We start from the raw sequence: 24,206 nt of genomic DNA, 5'->3' as shown, positions 1-24,206 counted from the left end.
TTGGGTTTTTTTATTAGTCCTCAGATAAATGACTTTTCACACAAACTGTTTTAAGTTGATTTTCTGTTCCAGTTCTCAAGGTCATTCAGCTGATCCTGTAAGATACCTTAATACTCTTGAGTATTGATACCTTCCATCTCTAGTGCTCTGACTGATGATGGCATAGTAAACCCAGCGATACAGATGCACAGCGATTCCCTCCGGGAGAATGAGCTGCCCCAGCAGAGGCAGGTGTGCAACATCATCTCATAAAGCTGCAATGCCAGCAAATACATGCTAACACAAATGCCCAGAAAAACTTCCTCGTGTATGTGGGCCTGAGAATTGGAAATAGCCTCAAGGAACATTTTGCATTACCACTTGTTACCAGTCCCCTCAAACTGAGAAGGAGGGACAGGAAAGGAGGAGCAGAACTAAAAGACTGGTTAGCAGAGTGGAAAGATAGATTATCACCGCTAACCTACCATTTGTCAATCCGGAACCGTGCTGAAGACTGTAATTTTCTAGTCAACGCTTTATAAGCAAGGTCAGAGGGAACAAATACTTCAATAAAAAATGCAAGACATCAGCAGAAGAACCCAGTCACGATCCTCAGAATCCAAGAAAAGTGGAAGGGGTTGTTTGTGCAATTTAATGGGCCCAGAATAATGTCCTTCATGTCCATCAATGGAAATGGCCTTTACAGTTCTTAAACATAAAGACTTAAGATGACAAACAGGAAATCATGGGAAATAAAGGGCACCAACTGAATACATGAAGCAGCAGTGCTCTACAGAGCAAAATAAATAAATAAATTTCAGTTTTGCTACCCGAGACCCACTGCAGTATTGCCTGGATGCTTGGAGCTGTGCAGCAAATGCCAAGCTGTGAGCTGCAGCCAGGGAACACATAATTAATGTGATTAGGAGCACACAGAGCTAGCATGCTCTGCTGACTGAAAAGCCCAGTAGCATAATTACTGTTTTCTGTACTAGCTCTATGTCTGAACAAATCTCAAAGCCTGGTTAGTTTTAGACTGCTGTGTAAACGTCAATAAAAATCCCAGAAGTGCCAGCTCATCAGCATTCTCAGGCACAGAAATGGTGAAAATATCACTGCATTTCCACACTGTTAACATCAGGCAAAGAAGTCTCCATTCTTCAGCCTAACCTTAGAGTTTGTAATAAGGTAACATCTCCCCCAAGTGAATGCTTATTATGAAAGCTAATTAATTGCTTTCCAGTAATGAGAAGTCTTTGGTGTTCAAAGAAAGCAAAATTCACTACACAGGAATTAAACAGTGTTTATTGAAACAAAGCTCCCCCCATTTAAAGACCTGTTTCTGATTAACATCATTACAAATAAAACCAAAGAAACTGAACACACAAACATACAAAATATGTATAGGCAGGAAATGTGAGCTAAAATCAGTCAGAAATCCATAGTATTAATTGAAGAGAAAAACTAAAGCAATGCTTTGTAGTTGCCTAGATTTCCCTGGGGGATGGAGAGTCAATGCTTATCTGCCTTCCTCAGAAGAGACAATTTTGATTAATATCAGACCCATCTGACTCAGTCTATTAAACCCTGAAGGAAGGATATTCTTCAGATATAAGAGATATGTCTTTGATTAATAATTCTACCATATTGCCATTCCAAGCATTAACAACTGCATGGCACCTGTGGAAAGAGAAAGCCTTTGAATTCTATGGAAAGGAACTAACTTGCGCTAATGGACCTGTTCTCCTTCGTCCATATCTGAAAGCTGTATGACGCTCTTCCTCCTACCCTCTGCTGAACAAGTCCAAGTGTCAAGGTTGTCACTACTTTCTTGCAAAGAAGACACAATAGTTATATAATTCAGCTTTACATATAGTAAGAAAGCAAAGTTACGTCAGACATTCTGAATGGTTTGTCTAAAGACCCTGGCAATCTGTCTAGAGAGTCCTCTTTAGAGCTGTCACTGCTTAATAGACCACAACAGTCTACAATATCGTGGCCATTAGAGTGCACTCTTACCTACCAGGGGCATATCTTCAGAGAAATGCATTAAATCACTCAGCCCACTACACTGGACTACCATGCACGGTGTAACTAATGCCAAATTGTAACACACGGGGTGGGGAAAAAGTCAATGTATTGAGCTTTTCCTGGAAGTTCTAGCTTCAATCAGTCAGCACCAGCCTCCTCACCCTAGTTGAGCATTTCTCCTGATGCTTGCGATCAACCTCTTGCTGTATTCTCTGTAGTTCACAGGTTTGACGTCCACTGCTGTAGCCTTAATACGAGATTCATCCTGTGAAAGAGAAATATGGCATGTAAAAGAAGAATGCTAAGCGCTCCAGGCATTTGGTTCTAGCCTCCTTCTGCCTCAGTAACTTACTGCTCTTGGCATCAAGGTTAGCTGGGAGTGCAAACTTGACTCCCAGAGCAGCTATGTTGTTTTAATTTGAAACAAGCCAGGCCTCCTGAACCTGAGAGGGAGCAGTGTTAATGACAGTGGATCCCTCCTTCAGTGCTCAAGACTGACAGTATTTGCTGTGAGCAAGTATCTTTGGAAACTTCTCCCCACAAATGTAAGAGGAGGAAGCCGCCTCCTATGGAGACAAGTCAAACCACAAAAGCCACATGCTACGTTATTTGCCTTTTGGGGGATACTTACATTGTAAGTCTCTAGTTTTACTCGGATCCTGAACTCATACGTGTTGAAGTTTGCATTTTGGAACACTTCTTCAAATGCCTGCTCGTTCTGTGAGAAGGACAAAGACAGATATCAGCTGCAGACTCTCCAGTCTTCTGGTAATACCATGAACTTTCACAACAGCTCATCTTTTGCTGATGTTGGCAAAAAGGTGGAACTAGCTCGATCATGTAGGCAGAGCTGAATCTTCCACCAAATTTTAGGTGCCAAAACCATGACTTAAAGTTTTTAAGAAAAAGTTTAGTTCAAGGTGAAAACTTTTTAGCTACCTAAACAAAATAATGTACAGTTGCACTGAATCTGCAACCAAGTGTACAGAATGAAAATACTATAAATCTACATGAGATTCTCTCATGCTGCTTAACTGGCTAATTCTGATGTTCTGCTATGATCAAACACTGACAGAGTTAACTATTTCCCTATTAATTGTCTTATTAGGCCTTCTGTTTCTCTGCTTATCCATCAAGGCTGTACGTATCCTTGACACAGACATATTTAAGAGGATGTTCTATAAAAAAGTAGATACATGTTTTGAACATGCTTTTATAACCATTAGAAGACTCTGTCATATTTATAACATAAGCTGCTTCTAATTACCATATGAACACTAAACATCATCATCAGTTATAACAGACAATTTGTCAAAACAGTAGAAAAGCAGCAGACAAGTTGTGGAGACTGTGGAAAAAGTTTATTTTTGTAAAAATTAGTGTTAAAAACCTTCGCTGACATGCCACAAAAATCCTGCAGCCCCATGATGATCCAGACAAGTAATTATTAATGCATTTATCTACCAGATGCACTTGACTTGATCAGTCACTCCAGCAGCAGACAGAGCATCTGATCTGGAATTGAACCCACCACAGTTTCACTCATATTCCAAGTGTTATATCTGCTGTTTTTAAATGTGCACAGCACTATTTTACACTACACAGTGATTCTCCTAAGATTTAGAAAAGCACAACAAATGAAGGTGAACAGGAGTAGCTAGTTTCACAGACTGCAAAATTTAGGCATATCCTTCCTGAATATTAAAAACCCCTTCTTCTGACCATCTTATGGATTAGAGGATAAGAAAACTCGCTTAATAAAGCATTTGGCTTCTGTTTCCAGCTCTGCCACAAACTATGCTAACCATTAGTGAGTGGAAAATGCCGTTAGCATACCAGTCACTGCTACCCTACATTACCTCCTTTGGTAACAAGCACAGCGAAGAAGTAGATGAAAAACCTTGCATGCATATCTATGCTTAGCGTGGTCACTGGCTGTACGTGGACGCAATACATTCTGTGAGCAGCGGAAAGACTCCCACCAACTTCACAGGATACTGCATCAGGTCTTCAGAGAAAAACCACTAAGAAAAGCTTACTGAAAATGCATCAAGTATCATTTTTAAAGGCTCATAAAAGTGTCAAATCAAAAACAATTTCTCCTGGAACACAAAGCATTCCCGCTCAAGGGCTCATTCCATATTATGTTCCATTTTCTATCCTCAGCCATTTCCATTAGGCAGCTCTTCAAAAGACATTACATGTTTGTACTGTTACACAGGATCTGCTGTCTCTCCTTCCCCACCCAGTTCTCTTCAGCATTAAAAGTGACTAAGAAATTTTGTTTGAACTCTAACAGAGATTAAGCATGACTGAACTAAGAAAATATTGACAAGTTAAGAATGTCTGAAAAAGGAAAATGCAAAAGTGCAAGCACATCCAATTAGAATGCCCTAGCAATACATCCTCCTACAGAACAGAAGTGTCCAGCCTTCATAATATCACAAAAACTTAGCATCCCAGAACCACAAGCTTTGTACCACTTACCTTAGACAGCCAAAGCGTAGGAAATTTCCAAAAGTCATTCTTGTATGTAAATTACAGGAAAACTAGCCCTGCTTTGCAGAACAGTGTCTCAGGACAACCAGGACTACAGCCTCAACAATCCCTCCTGCTTCGTTTCCCTCCCACAGCCAAGCAATGGGTTAATTAACAACTGGTGTAACTATGGAGCCCTAGTATCAACCAGCCTTAGCCTGGGAGCACAGCAATGCTCATACGCAATTCAAGAACTTACTATGCTTTCCATATCATCATTTTAAAAAAAACAAAACCACATAGATCTTATATAGTAGACAACTAAAAATCAGGAAAAGATTATTTTGGTTGGAAGAAAGGAAAACGCAGCAGAGAAGCATATAGTGACAAAGGGAAGAAAATACGGTCTGTTAGTGTTTAATGACTTACAGCCTTAAAAACTGTTCTAATCTGTCAAAGAAAGATCACTTAAGCATCTCTGCCAATGACCCATTTTACAAGTCATGGTTTTCATATGACCCACAAAGTTTCTGATGATATTTGGTGGGGAAAAAAGAGCCTTCAGAAGTAGGCTAACACGCATTAGTTCAAAAAGCTTCCTGCCTACTTACAAAGATACATACAAAGTGTTCTGGAACTTTTCGGTTTTGTAAACAAATTTTTGGAACACATTAGGGATAATGTTGTTAGCATTCATGGCTAAAACAGTTTTTTTGCAGATTCTTCCAATCTAGGTGCAATGATAAAACAGCCTGTCATCGGAGTCAACATGTGTTAAAGCTGTCAGCCCTCTAAAGGCTGTAGTACTATCGTCAAGTAATCAGCTGTCTCTCGAAGTCCAGGTGATAAGGACAGGCTGATCTCCAGCTTTTAAGAGCCAAAAGAGCTCGGAGGTAGACAGACTGACTGTGGGAGCAAACTATGGGGGAAACCAGGCAAATCTCTGTTCTCCAGGCAGATGGCCCATGGAAAATAATCCTGAGGAGAGTAAACAAGTCCCTGCCAAGAACTTCAGACTAGGGAGAAGCAGTGATTTGTGAACTTGTAAAAGATACTGAAGTCCAACATCTGGAGAACAATCTTGGGCTGCCAGGCCCCCGAGCTGGCCCCTGATCACCCAGAGAATGGGCAAGATTCACATGGCACTTTCGTATTTGTTTTAATAATGCTGTTAATTTCCACAGCAACTACATGAACATAACCCACTGCCTTTGCCACCTCTGCTGACTTAGGAGTGCTATACGTGCGCACACAGGGATGAGATCATGCTCTCTGATGGATCAGCACTGGTGTTCCATACATACCTTACAACTTTCTCCAAGTTGCCTTCAAAGTCAACATTACAAGAATATTTCCTTACCAGGCGGATCAAAAAAAAGCAAGAAATTTGAGGGCAGCCCAACAACAAGATGCGTGAAGCATAGTTCAACTTCTAGACATTTACTAAAAATACAATAAGCTAACTGACTGACCTTTTCCTTCAGTTCTCCCAGGAAAGCTGCGTTTTGCCCAAGAATGAATTCTGCTGACTCTTGGAAACAAGTCACCCACTGATACTCTAGACAGTCTGCAATGGTCACCTAAAAAACAACACAAACCCAAAAGGTTATTTCATCCAGTTGCCTGTTCCTCAAGGAAGACAGAAGACAGTACAAAAGAAAAATTTCACAGCTCAGAGAGTTTTAAATTTCCAGTAACTATCAGAGCCTTATGTACCATAGGTACTTTCCATCACCGAGGGTAGAAGGCAGTGACTTACTACCTTTTTTTTTTTAAGCTCTATAGAATGTCACAGTAACTTAACACACGTTAATATTGACAGTACATTGTGTCACAGGAAAAGGCCAACAAGATCACAGTGGTACACACTGATGGATATTCAGCTCTGTTCTGCTGGCACTGATGAGCTGTGAGCAAGAACAGGTAGCCCAGAACAAGCACCACCAAGGGGGACACCAGCGAGACTGCAAACTGCATTTATTTTGTACATACCTGAGTACTTGAGCATAAACACATGTAATACTATGTTATGAGGAAACTATCAAAACATTCAAGGACAAGACAGAGCAGTAAAAAGATCAAGTACTAGCCTCACATGCATTTCCTGGCTGCTTTGACAATGAGGAATGGGAAAATAGGAGACACACTGTTCTGAAGGCCTTGATCGTACCCTCAGTATCCCCTTTATATTCTACGAGAATGATTCTGCTATGTAAAGTAGTTCATGCATTCCTAGAAGTTATCTGCTAGAAATTATTCAGAAGCAGTTTGTGTTTTAGGGAGACTGCAGGGATAGTTCCCTTCTCTCTGCATGCCCACCTGGCACAGCATTTCTAAGAAGCAGATACAACTCTAATTTATAATGTAAAACAGAAGGTTCAATGCTTATGGTGTAAGCGGGCATCACAATAATAATCCCCAGACAACTTTCTGAAGCAGGATCCATTAAAGCATGAGACAGAACAATACCTACCAAAAAAATGTACTAAATATAGGTAGCAGCTGTAAAAGTGCAATTACTGCTCTCCAGAAATGCCATTTTACTTCAGTTTATCTTCACTACTGAAGAGGCGTAGGCCATCTGTACTCTGCACTGCATAGTACACTTGGAAACTAGAATCAACTGAGCTAGCATCAACTTTTTGGCAAAGAGAAAAGCTTTTAATTGGAGCACTAGGAAAACAAACTGCTAATCAGCTCAATGAAACATCCCTCACTCAGGTACAGCATACAAGCCATTTAAATATCCTCTAACCCACAGGCACCACAGAGAGACAAACAGCACTCTAACACCCCATTCTCTCGAAAGATTTCTATTTGGACTGTACAAGGAAAACAGTGAGAAACACACTCTCCGCTAATCCGTTTACTTACCAGAAGCATCATGCGGTACTTGAAGTTGGGGAATTCACGATCACACTTTTCACAACGATACAGTCCATTTTGTTGGTCTATCACTTTCTTATTGCAATCCTGAGAGGGACATGCCTGGTACATACAGTTCTCTTTGCGCAGATGTACGACTGTGCCCACACAGCTAAAATAATCCGCCTAGGAGAGTGAGTGTGCAACATTAGCCTCAAAATACTCAATGTTTTCCAATTCTGAATTAACTACAAAGCAAGACACCCATACTTGGATATTTAGGATTAGAAAGCTTAACAGCTATGGATTATTGGGAAACTGTAAATCAACCCCTCTGCTGCAATAATTTTCAGGCTTCCATTATGTTAAATAAAGCCCCTACAGCAAGATTATTTTGTGTTTCCATTGCAGGAAACTCCAATTGCTAGGTTTTCTTTAGATAAAGCATATTTGCTTCTCCAATGTGTCTGTTCAAATCTCCACTTTTTCACAGGATTAAGATTCGGCACTTTCCTATGCTTCTTTTAGGAGCCAATACAAAAACCAGAAAGCCTACTGTGTAGTATTACAGATAAGCATTTGATTAAACTATAGCCTACAGAACAAGATACCCACTCACTATACTAAAATAATCATCCTAATGGTTTAAGACCACGGTCAAGTCTTTCAACAGATAAACAGAGGTTGCTTAAGAAACATGTGCAAAACATCTCACAGAAAATAGCTGAATTACAGGTAAAGTTTTTTCCTTAGATAGAAGTTCTTGTGCATCCCAAATGGCTTAGCACTTAAGTTTGGAAAAAAAAAATTAAAAATAAGTCAAGAAGCAGTATAAGACTAGAGAGGTTACTGGACTGGAATGCCAGAGACCTGGGTTTTATTCCTAGCTTTTCTATTGACCAAGTGTGCACCCTTGAAAACCACTTCCTCCTAATGCACCTGTTTCTCCTAGAACACTTTGTGCTATTTATATGAACATCTTTGGGGTGAACTCCCTCCCCATTTATACAATGCTTAGAATTCTCTTGCAAACATAGCATCATGTTGCAACATCAGCAACAAGCTTGAATTTATTTGAAAAAAAAAATTATTTAATAGCATAAATTCTGAGAGAGTAAGCACATACTGCTCAACAACTGGACTACTTCAATAAGCAGAATGCCTGCATAAAGTCTAGCTTTTTATTTTCTCCCCAAAACACAAGGCTCGTACTCAGTGGCCATGCTTTACCTTATCTCCTTGTCCCAAGTTCTCAGATTTGGCTTCAAACAAAGTTTTCCAATTGGTATTCACTCCAGATGCTGGCCCACCCCTCACATCAGAGATTGAGGCACACTCCAGAAGCTGCCCCTCAGAGTCAAACCTGGAACCACAAAGATGCCCTTCTATTTTTGGATAGCAGACCATACAGACTTATCAAAAGCTTACATTTAGTTTCATGTACTTAATACATGAGGGATTTTTTATCAATGATTGCAAAGGAAACAATTACAGTAATTTGTGTACATTGCAAACAAAAATGGCATTTCAGAATAAGTTAATAGTCTGACTTAATTAGCACCGTATTTTATAAACCCACAAAAGGAGGACAGCTTTGTTCTATATAACTGCAATTTGTTTGCCAGCTAGTGGTCAAACCACGCACTGCATGCTTCTTAAAGGCAGTCAGATAACAAGATTTAAGGGCATCAAGATATTTCCATAATTAAAATTAAATTACATGGTACCATTATCTTCGCAGCAGCTTTGAAAGAAGAAGCAAATAGCATTGAAAAGATTATGCTTTCTCTGTTAAAATAAGAAAGCAGAGCTTTTCAGCAAAAGGTTGTACTGCCATCCCATTGTGGTGTTTTTTGTGATTTGAGAAACACACCGATGAGACTCAAAAACTGAACTTAATTGAAGTGTGACAGTAATAGCTAAGACCCACAATCAATTTTAGCTTCAACAACCCTCTGAAGTATGGGAGAACCACAGCTCAATGACAAATGGAGAATGCCACTGTATTTTATCCATGTTTGGGTGATTCAACTAGAACCTGAAAACCCAGGATTCACGAATCTGATCCTGTCGGCACTTAACCATATTTGTACATATGCCACATCTCACCAAATCAGTAGTTATAGCAGACAATTTAGCAGCTACCTACAGTAGAAGCAACAAACCACCAAGAAATCACTTTGTTTTCCTGACAACCATAAAAACGTTATTTTGCTATCTGAAAAACATCTGGTAAGGAATCGACACTAGAAGTCAACATAGTTCCTCCCATCCATACTAACAGAGTGCGTATCAGATGCCACACAATGGAAAAAGCCTGTGAAAAAAATAGTTCCCTCAGATCGCACCTCAGGAAGTGGAGCTGGTCAAGCCTGATTTCATGCTGCCTTCCAAGACTTTGGGTCAGCATCCACTACTCCTATTTCAATTTTTCAAGGTCTGTCATGGAATTATAAAGTTTTTGAATTGAACAGCTTAAGAAGGACAGCTTTTCAGGCTCTAGTGCTTTCAAGGAAGAGAAGTTTCTATAACCCTGGAACCCATACCCTCTGCTACTTTTCTTCAGTACTATACAGACTGCTCAACTACAAAGAAACAGAATAAAACAAATACTCCACAGCAGGCTGGAATGAATGAATCAACATAAAGACACACTCATACCATCCTCGGAGCTTAAAAGCCTCTGGGCTATCAGGGTTGATGACAACTGTACTCGAGGACAGGACAGACAGGCTTCTACCACCAAAATCAGAGACTCGGGCTCCTTTGATGGCTATCACAGGTTGTCTAGAACCATCAAACTGTTCAGCCTGCATGTGTGAAAAACAGAAAACATTAGTAGCACGCTACAGTAAGGGTACTGAACTTGCGGTCATAATTCACAGATCATGACAAGAGACCAAATCTGAATCAAAGTATCCTACTGTATTTAGAAGGTAAGGTTTTAAATTATATCACTAGGAGTTTAAGAAAAGGCAGCTAACAATTAAAGCTGTAATGCTAACACCCCATTTCCTGGGGAACCAGAGAATCCTTGAGTCACACCACTGGTTTGGAAAAAAAGGATTAGTCCCCTCCATTAGGAGTTTTACACAAGGATTTTAGAAAGGGAGATGGGTTATGGGAATGAAGGTTTCTCCAAACAGGAAAAATTATTTGGTCAGATTAGACTCTTCAGGAGATGAAATAACTCACTTGGCTTGACTGAGCCAATCATGTCTACTCTAGTACAACTTAAAAAGTGCAAGTGTAGGTATGCTGACCAAACACTTTTTCACGACTTTCCATTTTCTGTTTTTAATCTCATAAAGCTGCTTTAATGCTGTTCAATTGCCATCAGTTTGTTATCCGAGTAAAGTCTGACACTAACAAAGAACCTCTTGGCATGAGAGAGGTTTTGAAAGGTATAGATTTTCTGGACCCCACACCACTTAGCAAGCAAGGGGAGGATCATGTGCTTAAAGATTAGAAACAAGCTGGAGTTAGCAGTAGCATTCACTGTACCCATGAGATGCTGAAAGAACATAAAGTGTATCCCAGCAGTTAGGGCAATGACTGTTATACAGGAGACACAGATTCTAACCCTAACTGTGCCAGCTGCAAGCCATACCTCACTTCCCCTCAATGCTTGTTGTTGTCTCTATTCTACAAGCAAGCAAACAGATTTAACTTTGTAAAATGCAGACCCTGATCTCTGTTGGAAGAGTTATGCCAGGAACTGATTACCAGTAGCCTCTCCTATAACAACCTGGTTCAACCTCAAAACTTTGTGATATTGAACTTCAGTTTACTTCATTTATATCAGCAGATGGTTAATGGTGTTTAGCTACCTACAATATCAGTGCACTTGATCATTTAGCCATAAAGCATCGCTGTCAAGCTGGCAGGATCATTCCCATTTTATAGACTGGAACATAAATCCCTAAGTATCTACAACACCGGTAGAAAACAAAGTAGCCTGTTAAAAGGATACAGAAGCAGTTTACTGCAACTACTCAAACTTTCAATTCCAATGCTCTGCTGCTTTAAACTCCTACTCTGAGATACAGCCTCTCAACCCCCTAGTTAAGCAGCAATTTATGCAGGGTAACATGTATCCCACCCTACAAATAAAATTAATCTCAAATGAGACAGCCGTAGCCACCAGGCTTTTCCATAATCAAACTGCAACTCATATTCTTTCCTAAACCAGAAGACTTATCTTCAGTCTTTGGGCTTGAGACATAATGTCTGCAGTTGTTCAGAACACATTAGTCAGATCATGTCAGCAGTTTGTCAGAGAAAGGTTAAGAACATCACACCTGAATGAAACCAGACAGTCTTTCACCTTCTCTCTGCCCCTGATCCTTAAACACCCAGGACCTGTCTCAATGCTATGCCCATCTCTGATGACAACAGTACACTCATTTCCTCACCCCACACAAAAGGAACCTTTGCTTAAGAACAGGTAAGAGAGCACATACCTCATTTCCCCACAGCGTAGCTGTCACCAGTTTCCCTGATGTATCCATCAGATGCACGTTCCTCTTTGATACCTCCCTATTGTTAGCTTTCACTGTAATTTTAGTGACATCTTCATAGCTCTTACAAATTCCAATTACATCTGAAAAACAGTTACAATTTAGTTAGAGTTACTCAAGGGTCACAATTGGGGAATACAAGATCACAAGAGAAGAATTCAAACCTACTGTCAGATTTTTACCTTGTATCCTAGCTCCCTATTCAAATCAAATCTGATATGGAAATTAAGCGTATTATGGTAGGAATGCTCCACTACAGAACTCTTCAGTGCTTTAATTTTGTTGACGAATTCATTAAGATATTCATGAATGCAAGCCTCACCACATTAGCGAGATCAAGGCATTGTACTATCTCTTCCCATCACATTCTGTCAAAGGAGTTCAGCCCTGATCCTGTAACACACACTCTTGCTGTTTAACCACAAGTCTCTCAGGCAAGGGCTTTCAAAGTGACTGTAACACAACGAAGCAACTGGCTAGTGCCTTCGCTGTAGCCCCGCAACTGTAAGCTGCAATTTAAACAAGTCTGCATGTTTGGGTAGTAAGAGCTAACGCAATCCCCTTTGCACTCCCTAAAAGTATACCATTTTTGATATTACAGATCTACCTTTAAAATTCCTCACGGAATGCCTCTGAATCACAGGCATCTTGTGCCTGTGAAACCTGAGAACCCTCGCCCCCACCCAAGCCTCTGATTTTTCCGGAGTACTCTGCCCAACAAATTACAGAAAAACAAACCTCCAATACTTCACAAAGCAAGCCAAAACAGTCATGCAACTTGGACTTGGATGCAATGAATTATGCCAAAATCACTACAGAGATAATTAGATAGTGAAAGAAATCAAGACCACGGAAGGTATGAAATGCACACATGCTGAGCAAGGACATTTTTCTTTCAGCCCTTTTCTGTGGAAAACAATAACCATAGTACAATAAACAAGTATCATTTACTGTCTTTAGTTTGAAGCACAAGTTTGAAGAAAAATCATTATATATTGCTAGCAGAACAACGCAAAGACATCTTAACAGGAAAACTGCCTGAGGTATTTTTAATGGCAACCATCCCTGGATAACTTCATTTAAGAGATTACGACACTCAAAGCATTGTATGCTCACTACCTCCCCAGTATTCAGGAGACAAAAGTAAAACCTCAAAGCTTTAGAGCTTGCCATTTTGCTACTTAAACTGACCAACAATTGAGTCTTTGGGTGTGTTCTCCAAGTCAGAGATGGATACAAACTCAAACTGAACAGATGGAAGATGCTGGGCATCATCACAGGGCACAACTGAAGTCTCATTAGTGAATGTAATCTCATAGTCATTCTTAACAGCTGTATATTGCTTGTTAGCAGTCTTCAAATTGCCTTTGGTAAAATAATATACCTACAGGAGAAAGCAATGAAACAGAGGATATTATCAGAAGTCAGACAGAGAAAATAGATTGTGTTCACCTTTAAAAATCCTTGCTATGCTGAAGTTCCTCTTTTCTAGCTCATGTCAGTCTATGAAAGCACAATGCTACCATACCTTGTTCAATTCAATGAGTGGAAAGAACTTGTCTGCTTGATCATTGAATGCAGTAGCTCTAATCTCACCCTGCAGGAAAATAGGAGAGCTGGTCAGAACTGAAATTTGGCATGAAAAAAAATAAAAAGAAATCCTTGCAATGTTAAGTGGCATCAGTTCTACAGACACAGTGTGGTCTGCCAGGCTAGCTCCAGGCATGTGAGAAACAAACAACATTCTCCTCACATTTGTAGTTATAGCTAAAACAACATATTCTACACCTGACCATCAAATCTCATATTCAAGTCTCATTAGTATATCTAGAGCTTCAGAATGAAATGCATAAGAACTACATATATCATATATACATCTCTGAAAAGGTACTCGTAAAACTGCTGTTACATGCAAAAAAAAAAATTCAAATAGATCACGCAGCTCCACAAGTTAGCACACAGAATATTGTGATATCTCCCACTCATACGTGATGTCTTTAAGTAAGAATTAATAAATTATAAACTCACTAGATATAAATACTGTTTTTAAAAAAAATTGAATAGACAGTCTGCAGAGAAAACAAGCGGCTGATGACAACATGTTCCATTATTAACCTCACGTTTTATACTAAACATAATCTAGCAGAATCTTGTTTGTTTTCACGACGGAAGGCTATAATCTGATATGAGGTTTGACAAACTGTAAGTTTAGTTAGATTAACCAGATACCGTTCCCCAAACAAGCCACAGATGAAATTTCCTAGTACTACAATAATTTTTACTCCAATTTCCTCATGAAAATGAAAGCTTATAACTTGGAGGCAACGCTCCTCTCACTCCTTGTTTTGTAACGTGTATCTAAGCAAGGATGAGACCTCACTCTCAATCTACAGGAAACCACCACAAACCTCAGTATTAGGTTGTCAGTTTCCATAAACAACTATATTTTGAAGCAGCAAAAATTCAGTCAAACACTATAGACTTTGATAAAAAAGAATCACTAATGCCATACATTTAAGACTTCACTCTGGATAAAAACTGGGTCATTAATGCTCAACTTAATGAATACAGGAATACAAGCTTCAGTCATAACAACAAAAAAACCCCAACATTTCCTGTAATATACTTTATTTCCTCGATTCTGTCTTTATGAAGGGTTCATCAGCATCTGGCATACATTATCTTTTTCTCAACATATGACACTTACGCTTTCATCAACTAGCTCTATAGAAAAGAGCTTTCCTTCACCACGGGAGTTGCTCCATGTGCGAATCTGGCCTTTTTGGGTAACACGAGCACAAATGGTCCACCTGAAATCATGCAAGAAATCACTGTTCTGTGTCTTTTTTTTTTTCTTTTTTTTTTTCTTTTTTTTTTTTTTTAAAGAAGAGATTGAACTGACAAACCTTTGGAACTGGAATGTCACTATTTAAAAGTCAGAATCTTCCCACTGCACCTCAGCAGCTCTACCTGCTTTTCTGCTGCTTTCTATTTTAATGGCCTAGACCATTAAGGCAGAAAGTTGCAGAGAAAGCAACAAAGCCAGCCATAAAGCATCTAGTATGATAATAGCAGCAAACAATCCTTCTGCATAGAAGCAGGCCTCAAATCTTTTACTCTTTTAGGGTACATTTCTCATACAGCAGTTTGCCTGTTCTGAAAAGCCATGCTAAAACTCAAGAGCTCAATTACAGGATTCGCGTTTAACTTGAGTAATCAAATCAGTTTGCATAACTTAAAAGTGTCATTCACGAAATAATTACATCCTCATGCTTTTCAACAGAACAGTAGCCGAAGTTAATAGCTTACTGAGCTCTTTTGTCATTAAGTTACCAAAAAGAAGGTTGCTTTAGGAAGAAAAAAAAAAGTCAATAGATTTTCAACTAAAATATTAAAACCCTATCAAGCTCAGCAGGATAACTTCACCAAGACAATGCAAAGGCAAACCTCAGATTGTCAGTGTTGATGAAATTAAAAACAAACAAACAAATCCCCTCAAAACAACCCAAAAAAACCCAAACCAAAACAAAACCCCAAACAAGAAACAAAAAAACAAACGAAAACCCATACAGCTGTTTCTATGGAGGGGGTTTTTTTGTTTGTTTTGCTGGGTGGTTTTGTTGTTATTGTTGGTTTTGTTTGTTTGAAGTTAACCAATAAAGTCAAGAGAACTCAAAGAATGATTTGTCAGAGATTCATACATGGGAAAGCAAAAAGAAGCTATTGTTCCTTCATGCCTGTGACATTGAGTAATACCTGGCAAACCACGATAACTCACTTGGATTGGTACGGGTTCAAGCTGGCAATTGGCACTACTTTGGCCTGAGATCCCCCTGGTGTCCTCATTGAGCTGGTAGCGCTCGCTTTACCAAACTGGTTTGAGGGAGCATGGTACTTCGGAGCAGCAGGACCTTTCAAAAACCACAACAAAGCATAAAGAATTTCAGCCTTGCAGACAAAAACGAGGTTAAAACCAACTCGTGGTGCAAGGTCAGGAAGAACTTTTCCCACCATGCTATGGGGAGTTGCATAAAAGGCAAAGTTACACTTAACACTGGGTAGGCACTTAAAGCTCCATTCACTGTGCTATGTGGGCACCAGAGTGGCTAAAAGTTTGTTGAATCACTTTTGCTCTTGGTCACAAGTATTTTCTAGGCTGCGAACTGCTGCAGAAGAGACACTCGCAGACCTTTAGAGCACTTACACTGGCAGTGGAGATGTGTCCAGAGTCAAATCACTTAAACATGGTCTAAGTGGGAAACAACTAGTTAGCAGTAAATTCTCTAAAATACAGCACATCAAGCTTTAGATCTGCACAATTTGGGGGAACAACTAAGGAATGGTACCCCACAATCAAATAATTTCCTGACAAAAAGCAATACTGCTAATTCTAAACTGAATCTTGTCAATGTATAAGCACAGAACTCTCACGATCAGCTTTAAGTACAGGAAGGAAGAGCTTGTTTTCTGCTGCAGCAAGCAAATGTCAAAATTTTACTATTTCAAAACACTTAAACGCAGGGGTAAAGAATGCAGACAGGTTAAAGCAGTACCAAGAGCTAGGACTGAGAACTTTTTTGCTTCAAAAGAGTCTATAGACTGACATTTAAATTGACTGCCTTTTTCAATATCTTACTATTTAAAGTCTTGATCAAAAAACTGTATCTACAGATGTACTATCAAATAATTTCAGCCCTATACCACCTAAACTGCTTGGCCTCAATATCTCAGCATCAATAACACACCTGTTGGCCAGCTCCAAACCGTAGCCTACTTGGGTGTCCACAGAGCACTGTTTCAAGAACGCAAAATTGCATCAGACTAGATGTTCAGTTTACATTGCTTCAGATAAGTTGTTTCCTATTTTTTCTTCCTTGGGGAAAAAGAGGGAAGGGGGACAGATAATTCCCCCCCCCCTTTTTAAAAATTTATTATTAAATCCAAGTGTACAGTAGCCTCTTGATAGAATTCACTTTGTCAAGCTATAGGTTAGTCTTTAATGGAGTGTTTCTTGTGCAACACCATTATAGAAAGGATTTTTTTAAAATTTAAGCTGTAGTTTTACACTGCACAAAATGGAAACCAGAATTCCTGCCCAGGATTACTCTTACCTGCTACTGACAAACTGCCATTTTGTTGCTGTGCTTTGCTGGGTGCTGGGTTTGCAGCTGGAGCTGAAGAACGTTGCTGCCCTTGCCCTGGTAATCAAATGGAAAGAGATCATATAGTACAGTAGGGAGCACAGTAATTAAAACTACCCTTAAGTCTTTTTAGGAAATAAGACGTGCATGAAAAAAATAATTTAAACACAGAGAACACATGCTAAAATTCAGGTGTTATAAGACACAGCAGTAGCAAGCTATCTGTTGAACAATATTACCATGGAGGAATTTCAGTCAGATCTCTTTCCTCAAGCAACTGCTTTCTACTTCGAAAGAATTCAGGGTTGACAGTTATTTAAAAGGACAGCACTTAAGTAAACTTGACAACTTCTCCATTTTTATAGGCTTCTATTGCTCTGACAGGTAGTTTCTGCTACTGTCTAACAGCTAAGATAAAAACTGTAGGAGAATTCCCTCTTAAAACTCAGGGACAAAAACCCACTGGGTAAAGTCAAACCTGAAGTTAACACAAGACAAAGAAAACACCTGCTATATTTTATTTCCAAAATATGAAGATATTTAATGCGGGGGTGATGGAGTCGTCATTTCAGCATTCACCAGGGTCCCTCTTGGGACACAGCAGTATATTGCATAGGGAGCAAAGTGACGCCATAGTAAGTCCATATCATGCATTTTTTTTAGATTCCAGGGCTTTTACTTGCCTTATATTGATGATAAATTACAACAGAAAGAGCAGAGTGACCTATCTAGAGAAACAGTACATTAGAAGACTAATCTACCATTCAAAAAATTGAATTCCTTTACAGAATAATTGTCCTATCATATTTTGCCTCCAGATGAGAAAAATATCCAACATTTTAGTCTTTTTGGATGCAACTAATTCTTAAGTCATCGGTTTGCACAAAGTCCTAGGCCTGAGCAGGCAAAGTCCCCTGATTTGGGATGTGAGGAGGACGATGGTCAGAGAAAGCGGAAAAGGTCAGACCAAGCCCATAACCATCAAGAGGAAAAGCAGAGAATCCCAGAACAGAAGGGCAAGAAAGGATGGCACAGAAGGTAAAGGAGCAGAAGCAACACAAGGAGACCCTGATGTAGCGTCACCTGATGTTGTATAGTCTACAGAGGTAACCCTCTGGTTATTTTTAATCCAAAACAAGGTCCTTGCACAAAAACCAATCTGCTCCTCTAACTTGCCGCAGTAGAGTCACATCGGTGAACTGGTGACAGCAGTCTCCCTGGCAACAGAGTGACGTCAAACAGCAATGTGTATTTACTGCAGAATCCACTAGATGGAGAAGCCAGATTTCACCCTCGCTCAACTGCCTCTGGTACTCAGAGGACCCAGTCAGGGTCAGTGCTCAACACCCCAAATTCATTTTGTGTAAGAGGAGAAGGAAAAAACTCAACAAAACACATTAAGAGAAAAAATATGTCTGGTCAGGGAAAGAATATTCAAGAACAGGAATGTGCACATGAAACAGCAAGAGACTTCCTTGCTACTTTTGTTCCAAATGTTTTTTTTCCCCAGGACTTTTTAATTAAAAAAACCCCCACCAAAACCCAAACAAAAGACCACCATATACATTAGAACACTTGTGTATTATGAAACACAAATTCACGTTTTAATGGCTGCCTACCCATAGCCTGGTGTTTCTCAACAGATTAAGAATATATTAACACATCTGTGCTGCGTTCAAATACAGAAGTAGCAGAAATACCTCTCCAATTTTCTCGCCTGTAGAGTCTAGGGACTCCTAAACTATGATTTTTGGTGGCTGGTGGCCTACAAATCACTTAAGGTGCTCAGAAAACTGACTCCTCTGCCTGGTTTTCGCTGTTACTTTTTATTAGCAGAAGCTGAAAAAAACCCTTGAAGCTGAAAAAAAACACTTGAAATACCTGATCACATTTCTGCTATATATACTGGGTTAGTCAAACCCAAGACCTTTGGCCAAAGCTAGCCACGCAGCCCACACTCATGTAACAGTCATATAACAGCAGTCCTCTGCTTCCAATGATGTGTTACCAAGAGGTACTGCTACAGTGCCATGGTGACAGAAGACCTGTCCCAGAACTGAGCAGCAGCGTGGGCGGGGTGGGGAAGAGGAGGGAAGAAAATGCACTTTGAAAGAACGCACACCAAATCACGATGGTGGGAAGGGCAAAAATAAAGAGTTCAAGTGAATGTATAAGTATACAAACATTTCAACATTGAAAGATTAATGGCAGAAGTTAAACGTAAGTAGCAAGTAATTGTCATAGTAAGAAGAAAGTCCAGCATCAGAGTAATTTGAATGAGATTAATGACAGTAATAACATTACCATCTAGTTTTCAACAAGAACTAAACTGCTCAATCTTAATTTTCAATACTATTGTGAAATGCTGCCTGAAAAGTTTTTATGATATGTATTAAGAAGATTGTGTCTCCAGCTTCCTTGTCAGGCAGATTAACCACCTACTGCTCAAGCGTAAAGTGGCCAAAAGCCAGCCTCTCACTCCCAGGGTCCTACTGTGGTATTACAGTCTAGGAAAGAATATTCCTTAATCCTAGGTCTAGCAATTTGAGATCTGTATTTCAAGTAAGACCAAAAGTAGGACTAAACATTCTTTTTAAAATACCTGAACTTTTTTTCCATGAAAACCACAAAGTGGTCTTAGGTACTCATTCTGCATTAGCTGAGTGTTCCTCAAAAATACAGTCTCTCAATATATACAGGAACATAAAGAATCTGAAACTTGAAATACACCTCTGCCATTTTATCAAGGCCTTCATGACAAATCAGGCAGCCCTGCAGAGCAGAAGGGCTGGGTTAAGCATACTTAATCTAAACTATTACCGTCTTCTGTAACTGAAACCTTATTTAGTATCAAATAAAAGGGTATGAAGTCTGCAGAATAACATCAGGGTTAAAATGAAATACACATCAAATTCGGCATCTCTCAACTATCCAGTGCAAGACCACACTTACTATGATCATAGACCTGTAACATCTCCAAAAGCATTTAGATTTGAAAACTTCATTCCTGAGTACTTTTGTAAGCCCAAATGAAGAACACAACTTTGATCAAAGTCATGGTAATTTTACCAAAATTTATAGTCTTAAAGGTATATTTTCAGCTCCATTCTGTAAGATACCACATTCCCAGTTGTTTCTAAGCAACAATATGATAACTGAACAACACTGTAGTTCACAAGCTCTCGTATCACACAAGCAAGGGAAATGGGAGAAAGGCACAAAACAGTCTGCTCCATAGCTATTCTGAAAATGTTGGTCTCTACAGCAACTGTGGGATTAAACCATAAAATCTGAGATGTCAACACATTTTTTAAACAGCAATTAGCTAAGTAACTATCAAAGGAACAAAGGATTCTTTAGGCTCATTTAACAAACGCTCCTCTAATTCCCTAGGAAAAAGAAAAGTTAATGAAGAAAGATGTCTTTCCCTTCGCAACAAAGTCTAATTTCTACTTTGATTAGTAAAGTAGATTTTTAACCAGAATGGCAGTGTACCTACCACCACTGTTTGTCCAAAATATCCTACAGAAAATTGTTGCAACTAATGTGTTGTCCCTTAGTAATAAAAATATATTAATTCACTTCCACCAGGAAAAAAAATAATTCTTCAAGAAGAGCTATTTGCTATTAAATTTCAGCCATTATCCGTATATACGTCAGTGACAGCATTCAAATATTTTCTTTAAGTTCTTATTATCCTCTCTCTTTTTTTAAAGATCAGAACTGGAAGAACAGAACATACTTTTGAACTTATCTCAGGGGGAAAAAAATATATTAATTAAAAAAATGTTTGCCTGAGAACTGTAAGCTCAGCACATGACAATGAAGAACAGTTACTTATGCAACATAATAAAAACAAAAGATTCGTGGCACGTCAGATTAAGGTCCACCCAGCACATCATCTTTTCCAGATGGCAGGGTAGGAACGGGTGCTTAGGAAAGTCTGTATGCTGGCTGTGTTTTCATATCAGTCTCTCATCTATGTACTTTGAGCAATCTAAGTTTTAGTGCTTCCTGAACCTAACATTCATGCAGAGGATGTATTGTTATGTTTAACAGCCTTTAATGGATTTTTCTTTCACATCTAATTGCTTTTTGAACCTGTGCCAATTTTTGGCACCTACCTCAACAAGTTCCATAATTTAACTATGCACTGTTTGGGGGTGCGGTACAGTCTTTGTTTTAAAACCACTACCTGACAATATGAGAACTAGAGAGCATCAAATGAACGTAGAAAAGAGAGAGAGATTCATCATTCTTTATTCATCCCCTCCATGCCATCTTATACTTTCATAGATCATTATTACATCTTCCTCCTGCTGTTTTCTTTCCAGACAGAAGAAATTATAATCTATTTGATTACTCATTATGAGGAGACATAGAATAGCTTCCGCATACTTACTGGAACTCTAGGTAGAGACCACTAACGTATAATAAAAACCTGTCAATGTTATCATAAGGTATAGATACTTCCCCATACCACAGAGACTGAAGCTTCAGCCATGGCGTAGAGTTTATTAAAATATGAACAAAACCCATTTAGCGTTACACAAGTAGAAAGGATTTTCAAGATCTGGACATCACTGTTCCAGGCATAAGAAAGTTGAACATGTCTGACTGTTTCTTTTTAAGTGAGAGAAACAGACAGCTGAAAGGCTACCATAACAGACAGCCTCTTCAGAAAGGTATGTGTTTACAGAGGACACTCACCTTCATTGTACGGCACTGGATTGCCAATATTCCCACCAACCTTATCAGCAGTTTTCAGAACATTTAAATCCATCAGTATAACCACTCTCCTACAAACACAGAACAGACAACCGTAAAGACTTTCACTCCCTCTGCAAGTCTATCAGACTCTGAATATCCTTTGCGGCAGATAAGAGAACCAACCATTAGGGGCTGATTCTTTGGAGGAGGGATCTGGAAGACAAAAACTCCCCACTGTCAACTTAACCCTCTCATGAGGTACAAGTAGGCTTGAAGCAGTATCACATTTCATCAAGGACAGCCGATGGCAGGCTGCATGGGCACACAAAAATGGCTTGAAACAACAACGTTTTAAAAGTATCAAAACCGTGCCAGATTTTCCAAGAGAGAATATATTCCCTGCCTCAAAAGAAGTATATTCCCTTCACAAAAACTCTGAATAAAAAGAATATGAACATCAGTTCCTATTGTCCTAGACACATACATAGTTTTTCTATAATCACTTCACTCAGATCCCTTCTCATTTTGCAGTATCATACCTCCCTCCTCTCAAATTTTCATAAAAGACCAGATTCCACAACACCTAAGTAACAAGAAATCTTCACTGTTTCTTTTCCACAGCAGATAATTTTAAGTGAATTTTCATGAACCTTAGTATAATTTGGAGTATTCCAACTGGAAACCTTCAATTACTAAATCACTGTACTAGGCATATCTGCACCCACTGCAGTCACATTCTGTAATTTTTTTATTTCTGCTATTGCTTGTGCTGTGTACTTTCCCTCCTGCACCTTAAAGACAATATTTTCAGATAATCCCAAATCAAAAGCATTTGGCCTCTGCTTAGTCACAAAGGACAGAGCATCCACTAGTGCAGCTACCCTTCTGTAGAACTGTACTTAAAGAAAGATATATACCTTCCATCTTTCAAGCTGTTGACAATGAATCTATTAACCTGGCAAATACATTGGGCTGATAAGCGTTCCTCTTCCACCAGAGAGTTCAGCTGTGTTGCCAACATGAATGCTACAGAAATAGAAGAAAAACATTGAAATAATTAACACATGCCAGCCTTAAAAGGGACTGCCATAGCTGGCCACAACTTTTCCAGACACTCTAATGTTGCATTAGATCTGCAACTTGCTCAGTTAATTAGCACATAGAAAACAGTGTAACCACTAACAAGTCACCAAAACTGAGCATAAATTATACTGTATTTATTCCCCAAACTTAGAGTCCAGCGATAGCTAGAATAATCGTATATCAAAGAAGTCAGAGAAAGATTAAGCTAAATTACTTTAAAATCACAAAAACATGTATAGGTTTCTATATCTTCATTATACCCTGTAGCAAGTTAATTGCTTAAATCCCACAAAGAAAGTTCCAGAACAGAAGGATTTTGTCTAAATGTTAAAATGCAGTTGCACACTTCAGAGTTTGTGGTCCCCATGTATGTCACACTCTCCTTCAGTACTCATTTCATCCCTTTGCACCTAGACACTAGACCGGAAACTTCAGCACCGTTAGTATCTCCACACTTTAAAAAAAATCTCACTGCAGCTTGTCATACTTACAGGAGAGTGTGTTAACCCCATCACTCATCAACACTCGGTAACGCGGTGGCCCATTTCCTGTAGCAATAGCCCGTGTATTCTATGGGGAAACAACAGATTATTAGTTCTCATTTGTTCAGAAACTCTTCAAAAACATGAAGTGACATCATTAGCAAATGACCTATCTATTCAGCTTTTTTTTTTTGAGCACTGATATCAACAGCATAGCCCAAGTCAAGCAAAACGAAATTGAAAGCATGTCAGCCTTGCTCGGCTCCTCTGCAGAGGAAGTTTGGCTATACTCAGAAGCCTGCACGGAAGTGCACGCAGTCACTAACAGACTGGCACAGGAGGTAACGGAGAGTACTCACGATGACTTGCAGCACGGGCTTGGAGACATTCTCTCCCTGCATTATCGCCTGGAGAAAAGAAAAAGAGACCCTCAGAAAGGTGCCACCACCTCACTCAGGAACACTTTGAGACCCGCAACTGAGGAGGAATTGCCATGGAACGGCCAAAGACACGGAAATAGCCGTCACCGCTGGACCCAGCCATAGTCCTCCCTGCCGCCCGGGACCGGGCCCAGCTCCGGGCCTGGTTTCTCCCCTCAGGACCGGGCCTGACTCGGTGCCCAGCCCCCTTCTCCCCGGGCCCAGGCCCGACCCAGTCTTGGCCCGACCCACACACCCCCCAGGACCAAGCCCAGCCCAGGCCCCCCCATCCCGCGGTGCGCGGGGCCACCGGCGCGGGCCCCTCACCGCGATGGCGCCCTCGCTCAGCCGCACGCTCATGGTGCTACGTCTCCCGCCGCGCTCCGCCGCCGCTGCCGCTGCCGCCAAATCCTCCCGCCGCCGCTTGGAGCCGTGCCCCTTCCTTCCGGCGCGCCTTTATGTCAACGCCGCGCGTGACCCGGCCGACGGCAGTACAAC

The 24,206-nt window shown here is 39.9% G+C and overlaps 1 protein-coding gene across 3 annotated transcripts; it reads right to left on the bottom strand.

Annotated features, from left to right (window-relative positions):
- Nucleotides 1-1,262: 1,262 nt before the first annotated feature.
- Nucleotides 1,263-24,112, bottom strand: RPA1 (replication protein A1). 3 transcript variants are annotated; one of them, XM_050909124.1, is made up of 17 exons: nt 24,036-24,112; nt 23,649-23,696; nt 23,299-23,377; nt 22,642-22,750; nt 21,719-21,813; nt 16,985-17,071; nt 15,652-15,784; nt 14,581-14,683; nt 13,402-13,470; nt 13,065-13,257; nt 11,817-11,956; nt 10,015-10,163; nt 8,584-8,716; nt 7,363-7,539; nt 5,961-6,068; nt 2,642-2,728; nt 1,263-2,275 (listed from the first exon to the last, which is right to left on the bottom strand). In XM_050909124.1, exons 1-17 carry the CDS (start codon nt 24,066-24,068, stop codon nt 2,168-2,170), a joined length of 1,851 nt encoding a protein of 616 aa, XP_050765081.1. In that variant the 5' UTR covers nt 24,069-24,112; the 3' UTR covers nt 1,263-2,167. The 3 variants fall into 3 exon arrangements, with proteins under 3 accessions (XP_050765081.1, XP_050765080.1, XP_050765082.1); XM_050909123.1 differs by having other exon boundaries at nt 21,725-21,813; XM_050909125.1 differs by lacking the exon at nt 7,363-7,539.
- Between the last annotated feature and the right edge of the window lie 94 nt (nt 24,113-24,206).

This window comes from Gymnogyps californianus, chromosome 20, assembly GCF_018139145.2.
Source record: "Gymnogyps californianus isolate 813 chromosome 20, ASM1813914v2, whole genome shotgun sequence".
Classification (NCBI taxonomy): domain Eukaryota; kingdom Metazoa; phylum Chordata; class Aves; order Accipitriformes; family Cathartidae; genus Gymnogyps; species Gymnogyps californianus.
Note: the sequence above shows the minus strand (reverse complement) of the source record. Positions and strands in the feature narration are given on the sequence as shown.

Excerpts from the sequence above, each read along its gene's own strand:
- RPA1 (XM_050909124.1), bottom strand. The coding sequence starts at position 24,068 with ATGAGCGTGCGGCTGAGCGAGGGCGCCATCGCG. Across the intron at positions 17,072-21,718 it reads GCCGTACAATGAAGGTGAGT|GGCAAGGGCAGCAACGTTCT; the intron begins GTCCTCTGTAAA and ends TTTGATTACCAG. Across the intron at positions 13,258-13,401 it reads CACTCATTGAATTGAACAAG|GTATATTATTTTACCAAAGG; the intron begins GTATGGTAGCAT and ends TTTCTCCTGTAG.